The sequence below is a fragment of the Lonchura striata genome, chromosome 1 (genome assembly GCF_046129695.1).
Source record: "Lonchura striata isolate bLonStr1 chromosome 1, bLonStr1.mat, whole genome shotgun sequence".
In the NCBI taxonomy this organism is placed as follows: domain Eukaryota; kingdom Metazoa; phylum Chordata; class Aves; order Passeriformes; family Estrildidae; genus Lonchura; species Lonchura striata.
In genome coordinates, this window is record NC_134603.1 from 24,496,220 (window position 1) to 24,504,977 (window position 8,758).

The 8,758-nt window shown below is 42.6% G+C and overlaps 1 protein-coding gene across 2 annotated transcripts; it reads left to right on the forward strand.

Moving 5' to 3' along the window:
• Nucleotides 1-391: 391 nt before the first annotated feature.
• On the forward strand, nucleotides 392-6,758 carry RBM12B (RNA binding motif protein 12B). Of its 2 annotated transcripts, XM_021543201.3 has the most exons (3): nucleotides 392-489; nucleotides 3,377-3,422; nucleotides 4,104-6,758. In XM_021543201.3, exon 3 carries the CDS (start codon nucleotides 4,132-4,134, stop codon nucleotides 6,229-6,231), a length of 2,100 nt encoding a protein of 699 aa, XP_021398876.1. In that variant the 5' UTR covers nucleotides 392-489; nucleotides 3,377-3,422; nucleotides 4,104-4,131; the 3' UTR covers nucleotides 6,232-6,758. The 2 variants fall into 2 exon arrangements, with proteins under 2 accessions (XP_021398876.1, XP_021398878.1); XM_021543203.3 differs by lacking the exon at nucleotides 3,377-3,422 and having other exon boundaries at nucleotides 414-489.
• The last annotated feature ends 2,000 nt before the right edge of the window (nucleotides 6,759-8,758 follow it).

Consider the following 8,758-nt stretch of genomic DNA (forward strand, 5'->3'; position numbering starts at 1 on the left):
TACAAATCGTGTCCAGGCATCCAAAGAGCCGTGAGGGGCGCCTGAGGCGCGGCACGCGCCGGCCCCGACGGGAACGAGCCTGAGCACAGCGCACCGTGCGGCGGCGGCGCTCGGTCACCGTGTGCCCGATCTCTACACACGGCTCTGTCGCCGCGCAGGTCTGTCACTGTGCCTATCCACAGACACAGCGATCTATCATTGCACAGCTCCCTCAGACCGACTTAAACGGGCACCGCACACCCCGCGCCGGGGCGGAGAGCGCATGCGCACTGCCTGCGGCGCGGCTCGCGCCCGCGCGCCGGTGGGGCACGCGGCCTGCGCACGCGCACTGCAGCGGAGGGGGCGGAGTCGCCCTGCCCGGAGGGTGCGCGCGCAGCTCCGCGCTCGCGCAGCTCCGCTTCCCCTCAGCGTTGGGGGGGGCAGGGGAGGCGGCGCCATCTTGGCAGAGCCGTGCCGGGAGTTGCGGGGCCCGTCCGAGCGGCGTGTCCGGTGGGTGCGTGGATGGATGGCGTGAGGGACAAAGCACGCCTCCCCGGGGTGCGACGTGTGGTCGAGGGCGCCGCACAGTTTGCTGGTTCTCGGTTACCCGACCCTCGCGGAACCGGTGCGCGGCTGCTCCGTGTGCCCCGGCCTTCTCGTGTCCCTGGGCTTCCCACCACAGTTCCCCGCTCGCGTTGCTTCCCGTCGCCCTGTCCCGGTGTCGGGAAGCAGGCGGGCGTCTGCGTGGGGGCGGGGCACCGGCGGCCGTGACGGGGTGTGGCGCGGGGCGGCCTCCCCTCGCCCCGTGCCCCCCGCCCCGTGCCCCTCGCCCCGTGCCCCCCGCCCGCTCCCGGCCCGGCCGCCCGCCCGGGTCTCCAGCAGCGCTGGTGCCGGCGGGGCGACTGGCTCGGGAGCGGTCCCGTGCTACATTCGATCGTGTAGCAGGCTCAGCTGCAGGGCTCACTCGTGTTTTCCTTCAGCACTGTGAAAACTGCTATTCGCAGCAGACTGCTTCCTCTATTAAGACTTATTTGAAGTACAAAATAAGAAACCATCCCGTTTCGCTGGTTATTCTATATTGGTCCAGTTTCATAGACGGGATGGTTCTGTGGGTGTTCTTTCTAGCTTGCAGTCTGTTTAATCTTTCAGTGTTATGATAAAAATCCTAGTCTAGTGCAGACTTAGTTTCCTACCGCGTTTACAAGTTGTGAAGTATTTTAATGGCTTTAATGTTTGGAATTTCCTGAAACTGTGGAAGAATAGGCATTGTATTGTTTTCTAGCCAATTTTACTCATATATAAAATTTCATAAAACTGTACACTTCTGTGTTTTTAAGCTGTGGCATGAAGTTGTTTATTTATTCTCCAAATCCTTGCTCTCTGAAGTCCTTGTTCAGTTAATGAATTGCTCTTACTTTTCATGACAAGTCAACTCTTTTAGGTTATGCTCTTTAAACTTGGATGGCTTGTCTGTGCTTTCTGTCTGTATGTGATGGTTTACTATACAGTCAGTAAGAGCTATTATTTGAACTTGCATTTGTTTATGGACTTCTTGGAGGTCCCATTTTGATCTGGGACCACTGTGTCTGGTCTTCACCACTGAAGGTTATGTATTGTATCTCTGGTTCATCATCAAGAACTTGCTGTTTATCACCGAAGAATTATGGAGGAGAGCTGTTGTGAATTTTGCTTAAAAATTGGGATATGAAAGCGGAGTTGTTAATCCAGAAGTACTACAGATTAAATACATCATGAAGTAGCAGGGCAGCGGATTTGCTTTATCAAGACATGAAGGTGCTGTATGAAAATGCTGCTCTTGAATTCTCCATGCTTTTTTGGCACTGTCATTGCATCTGTTGAGAAGACACATTATAAAGTGTTCTGGGTCTGGCTGGGATGGAGTTAACGTTCTTCACAGCAACCCATACAGTTCAGTTTGGATTTGTGGCTAAAAGAATGCTGACAACGCATCAGTGTTTTGACTGTGGCTGAACAGCACTTGCACAGTATCAAGGCCTTATCAATTTCCCTTCTCCGTTCCTGCAGTGAATGTGCGCAGAGTAGGTGAGAAGCTGGGAGGGAACGTGGCTGGGACAGCTGACCCAAACTCACCAAAGGGACATTCTGTGACATGTAACGTTGTGCTGGGCAAAAAAAAAAAACAGGTAGAGGAAGAAGGATTTTAATGGTTTTGGTTTCTTTGGGAGGTTTTTTCTTGGCTCTCAAAGCAGTTGTTATTTGAAGGAAGGCTGGACATCAGTCAGCCTGTGGGAGGTGGTGACTGATTTCCTTTGTTTTGTGTTTTTCTTTCCACTGATGAAACTGTCTTTATCTTGATCCACAAGTTTTCTTGACTTTGTTCTTTCCCATCCTGCTGATGGGGATGAGTGAACAATCAGCTGTGTGGGTGCTTGGCTGATGGCTGGGGTCGACTCGCCACAAAAGTACAGAGAACAGATGGTCTTTAGTGAAGTTTCTAAATGGGCAGTTGTTTTCGGTTTGTTGTGCTTACAGAGTACTGGTGCAGAAGTGACATGGAGTTCGTTAGTGACAGTATTTGGGCTTTGCTCTTGTTTTGCTACGTTCAGGTGGAGTGACAGTAATGGTTATTGGTAGGTAACTCATTGATAGGTAGATCCTATTGATAGGATCTAGTACTTTATTGAGCAAGGTTTGCAGGAGTGTTCTCAAATGCTTGGAGAATTGGGCTGTTGTGTTTATTTTAAAGGGATGTAGTCATTTGCTACAGAGGCTTGTGTTGTTCTGAGAATATTGTCCTATGTATTGTGTGATGTTAGAAAATGTTGAAAATCAGGATGTCTTGTTCTTATGTTTGAAAGGCAGTAGAGTAAGGATTTATGGAAAATACTGCAGTTGGCTTTGTAAATTCAAGTACTTCCTGAAGTTTCTCCTTGTTGGATATTTTTGCTCTCTCATTTGATGGGCTTCACTGTGTATGTGCTGGACTGGTGAGTAGCATACTCTTGTTGTGAAGTTTGAAACCAGGTGGATTTCAGAAGAATGGATGTGTCGTGTAATCCTGAGATGGACCTAAGCACCTTTCAAGAACTCAGTTGAGAACTGTTCTCTCGATACTCTGTCAGACTGTTTCATTGCAACAGTTCAGTGTGGCACAACTGAAGACCAAGTAATCTCATCGTATTTACATCGTTTCCAGAAGTCAACTTAAATTTTGAGTTTCTTTTTCTTCTATAATGGAAACAGAAAGATGTGGTGCATGGCATCTTGGAACATGGAAGGAGTTCTTCACATGGGTTCATAATATGCTTGGCTTTAGTATTAGCCACTGCTATGGATGGGCTGCAACAGTGTAGCACAGTGTGTAAAGCAAATTACAGGTATCAGCCATTAATTATGTTTCATTTTCTTTCCACAGTTAAGTTGATTTTACAGAATTTATCAGGTCTCCAAAGCAGAAACAGGTAAGCTGTCAAAAGCTTAACACTTCTCACTGAGTATTGTGACAAGATCATACACAGCCTTTTTTCCTCACAGACTAGTGGCTGGCAACTAAGATATGCTTGTGGCCACTGCAGTTAATACTCTGACTACGCCAAAGAGACAACATTTTTGAATGCTGAGAAAACATACATTATTGAACAGAACTGATACTGGGTAGAGCAACTTGTCAAAGCAGTAAAGTCACCACTGTTTGTGAGTTACTTCATTTTCCAGTGACATAGTTATTCTTTTTCCTGTCTCCTTTTATCAATTAGTGTCCTGTTCAAAAGTAAACTGGATTTTTTTTGTTCCTTAGGAGTGGGCAGAGATCTCTGGCATATAGAACTATGCTGTAAAAGACTTGAGGTGTTCTCTAGGTATTGTGGATGGTGAGGAGTGACTTAGGTGGATTTTGTTGCCATTAGGGTAGGGAATATTGATAGATTTGTGCACGAGTGCTGGTGGAGTAGCTAATTGTTCTGACTAATCAACATTCAGTGAATTGTTTTAATCTTGTTCTTGTGAATTTGTGCGTTTTTTGATACCTTCTCTCTTGATGAGACAAAGGCATTCATTAAAAAGGCTCTAGCTCCTTAAGTGATAAGATACTGTAATAGCTGAGTACTAAAGACGTGCTATCATGTGTACCTTTTTGTCTGCAGGTGATTTTTGCTGTGGGTTGAGCTCAGCATGGCTGTAGTCATCCGTTTACAGGGGCTTCCTGTTGTTGCGGGTCCTCCAGATATTCGTCGTTTCTTCTTGGGATTGAATATTCCTGATGGAGGTGTGCATATTATTGGAGGAGAGATTGGGGAGGCTTTTATTATATTTGCAACAGATGAAGATGCACGGCGTGCCATGAGCTGTTCGGGAGGGTTTATCAAGGACTCGCGCATAGAGCTCTTTCTCAGCAGCAAGGCAGAGATGCAGAATACCATAGAAATGAGCCGGAAACGATATGACCGTGGGGGACGAGAAACTTTGTCTGGCTCTAGAAGAACAGGTACTGATGGTTCTAGTACATCACGTGTTGGAGATATACCACATTTAGTTACAGCTTCTCCAAAAGGAATAAGAAAACCTAGTTATGGGCCACCAAATCGCGTGGAGGCTGGTTTCCATACCAACGGCACAAGATATGGTGATATGGGTATACCCAAGTCAAACTATCAGTTAAGAAAGGATTCTCACCCATTTACCCCAGACGATCGTTACTTATTTCTACGTGGTATACCTTATTCTGCAACAGAAGTTGAAGTACGGGCTTTCCTTGCGGGAATACGTGTGGATGGAGTGATTCTGATAAAGCACCGCAATGGATTAAACAATGGTGATTGCTTGATAAAATGTGCTACACCTAGCGATGCCTTAGAAGGACTTAAACGTCATAGACAATACATGGGTCAGAGGTTTATAGAAATTAGTCCAACTACAGAGGAACGGTGGATTGAATGTGGTGGGCGGATAGACACGCCAGATGAAATTGATCACTTTTTGTGTGAAGACCATTCTCCAAGAAGTTCAGGCTACATGCATTCAAGGAAGCATTCTCATTCAAGATCACCAAGGAGACAAAGAACACATTCTCGTTCATCTCCTAGTCAGGAATATTACATACACTTAAGAAATCTATGTTTTAATGTGGAAAAGAGAGATTTGAGAGATTTTTTTCCTGATCTGGATATACACAGCAAGCAGATCAAGATTCTAACAGATAAGCATCAGAAAAGGACTAGAGATGCCTTTGTGATGTTAAGGAATGAGAGAGAATATCAGGCTGCTTTGGAATGTCATAGAAAGATTCTTATCAATCGTCCTGTGTACATTTTTCCAATTTCAAGAAAGTCAATGTTGAAAATAATTGACTCTTGTGAGAGGAAAAGATCACTGGACAGAGATCATCTTGGACAGGCCATATCAGAAAAAAGTTATCGGGAAGGTCATTCCAGCCCTAGGAATTGTGTTTATGTAAGAAATTTTCCATTTGATGTGTCAAAAATTGAAGTGCAAAAGTTCTTTGCAAGATTTGATATTGACGAAGATGATATTTACTTGCTATATGATGAAAAAGGAGTTGGACTGGGAGAAGCTCTAGTGAAGTTTAAATCTGAAGAACAAGCCATGAAAGCAGAAAATTTAAACCGTCAAACATTTTTGGGAACAGAAGTATTAATAAGACTTATATCTCAAGATCAGATGCATAAATTTGGTGTTGCTGCATCATTATCTGCACCAAATGAAATGCATGGTCATCCACATCCGTATGACAGAGGTGACCTCTCCCGTCCAGTTGGTTCACCATCTGGGCCACCACAAGGGCCACCCATGCATTCTTTTGGTCCCCCTGGGAACTTCAGGCATCATTCTGAATTTAGACATCCCCCTGAGGAGTTCATGTGCCCTCCTAAGGATTTTAGGGGTCCACCACCCCTCATGGATTTTGGTGGTGACAGTGAACCTTGTGGCAGAATGGAGTTTGGGAATAATAAAATGGGAAATTTTCCTGAAGGAAGATTTATGCCAGATCCAAGTTTCAGTGGTGGTTCTGAACGTGTTGTGCCTATTCTGTTGAAAAATTTACCTTTTAAAGCTACTCCTAATGAGATTCTGGATTTTTTCTATGGCTATAGAGTGATACCAGAGTCAGTTTCTCTGCAGTACAATGAACAAGGATTACCTTCCGGTGATGCCATTGTTGCTATGACAAACTATGAGGAAGCTATGGCTGCTATTAATGAACTGAATGATAGGCCCATTGGTCCACGGAAAGTTAAGTTGAGTTTGCTGTAAAGGAGGAAAACATGCTCTAATAACACATTCTAGGTTTGACAGTATTGACAGTTATTTTAATTGCTGGAAGATGCAAAACAGTTTCCACCAACGGTTGTAAATAATACCCAAGTTCAGTTGTTTAGCTCTTGGTTGAAATACCTGTAGGACATTGAATGTCATACATCAAGGTATAACAGGATGGAGTTATAATGCTTTGTTTTTTGGTTTTGTTTTAAACTAATTCCAGTCTTATGTCTTTGCATCAAATAAAAACATAAGTGCTGGTTGACTGACTACACAAACGGTTCAGATAGAAGATTTGCAGTGCTACCTGCATTAGCAAATGACACTTCTTACTGAGATTAGCTTAATAAAATTTTTAAATGTCTGTTTTGTTTTTTTTTTTTTGTTGTTGTTTTATTTCTTTTTGTGTAAACTTTTCAGGTTTTATTCGGTTTCATATGTTTGCAGGCATTCCTGTTTAAGAGCTTGCTGTTCTCATTAGCTAGCTTTGCAACTTTTTTAAAATAAAAATGAAATTGCCATTTAAATGTGTGTCTTATATTTAAAATTTCTATAGTTCATGATCTCAATTATTATGCTCAGCAGATCTGGGTCTTGGTGAGAATGATGCTGGCTGCTTTGTCTGGAAAGAGTGAACTGGTAGTTTGTGAACACAGCAAAGGACGGGTAGTTGACAGAGATTGCAGAGGCTGTGTTAATCAGTTTTTTCTCATTCACTGTAGTACCTTGAGGCAGAAAATGAAAGTTGGAATTCAGTCAAGAATTCTGACTTCGGTGGTTATGTTTTATCTTCACATGCTGCGTAATATGAATACTAACTGGCTAATGATGTCTGGATGCATTCCAGGTCAGTCTGTGATTAGTTTTAAGTGGCATCTGTCATGGGCAACCAAGCTGACAACCGTTATTTTCTTACGTAATAAAAGAAATGCTTATGTTAGCATTTAGAATATGTTGTTTTCATTGGTTTGTTACCAGCATATTTAAATTTTAGGAAGAAAAAAGCTTGGAAAAGCTGTATCTTCAAAATTAAGACTTAGTAGGAAACTTTGTGTGGGCAAGGACTTTCATTGACATTACAACTGTGCCAGATAGTATCTGTAGTACTAAAGGGTAAGTCTCAGTCCCCTCAAACTGAGACAACAAAGTTGCAACTTGGCAGTGAAAACTTCCAACCTTTGCTTGCTCAATCACCAGAATTTCTAAATTCATGAAGTAGGGAGGTCTCTTTCAGTTCCCTCCTCAGAACAAGTTTTGGCTCGAATGGGCTACTCAAGGCCTTGTCTATTGCATCTTGAATAGCTTTAAGGACAGAGATGTCCAGGCAGCCTTTCTAGTGAATGATCCCCCCTCACTGGTGGTCACACCTTTATTACTTTATGTGAAGTCATCATTATCATTGCAGAACTTCCATGCCAGCTGTTTGGAACAAGAAAACAAAAATAATGGAACTTTTTGTTCTGTAATATTTAAAAGGTTAGTGTAGGTTTATTTATTCTGCAGATTATTTATTGTGTTTTAAGTGCCAAGAAAAAAGCTTTTTGAATGATAATGCAAGGTCTGTATATGTAGATTCCCCTAAGCCAAGAAACATAATGGCCAAGTTTTCAAATTCTGAACACATACTGGTTTTTGCTTTCTGGTAGGAATTAGCTTCAGAATCATAGAGTTTTGAATCCTCCTCTGAACTTAAAAGGAATTAAAATGGAACAATTTTGTGCTTTATTTAATATCTACTTTAAAAGAGGTCAAGCCAGAAGATGCTGCAGGAAAAATAAAGACATGAGAATTCTCAAAATAATTCCCTGACCATCATTGTTGAAAACTTCATTGCAACTATTCTTGGAAGCTAGCATCTTTACAACTAAGCTGTGTTGAAAATGTGAATACAACTAAATTCTCCAGTTAATCAGTTTTAGATGATCTGTTGATTTTAAAGTGTTACTAGTTACTACACAATAGGAGATTTCAAACCTGGAGGCTGGAAAGGTAAAAGTTTAGTAGGCTGCTTCGCCAGTAAAATGTGAGATTTGAAAAAATCTTTTAGAAAAAAAATCTCTGTTTTCAGAAAAGGTTAACAGTAATTGCTGACAATATAGTTTTTCAGATGGTAAACTTTCCCTCCACCCACTGAACACATCAAAAGTATCATAAAGCTTGTAATGGCAGAGGTCATAATTAAGGCATTACAAAATGGTCTTTTATTTGCCCTGTAGCTGATTTGTATTTAATTTAAAGACAGATTATGGCTACCATAGGGGTAATCTGAAATGTCTGACTGATAGACTGAAAATTTTTTTTTTTACTGTCTATAAAGAGCTGTATCTCAGACTATGTACAGATGCACTGAAGCATAGGGAACTTGGGAAGGGATGCCAATACATCAGTTAAATAGTAAGGTTAATAGGACAGCTGGTTCCTAGCTGTTATCCAGTTGATCTTTTGGGTCCGTGCATGTCCATCTGCCTCTGTTCCCCTGCCTCTCCAGACTGGGTATTATATTCTGATTCTGCCTGAAGAG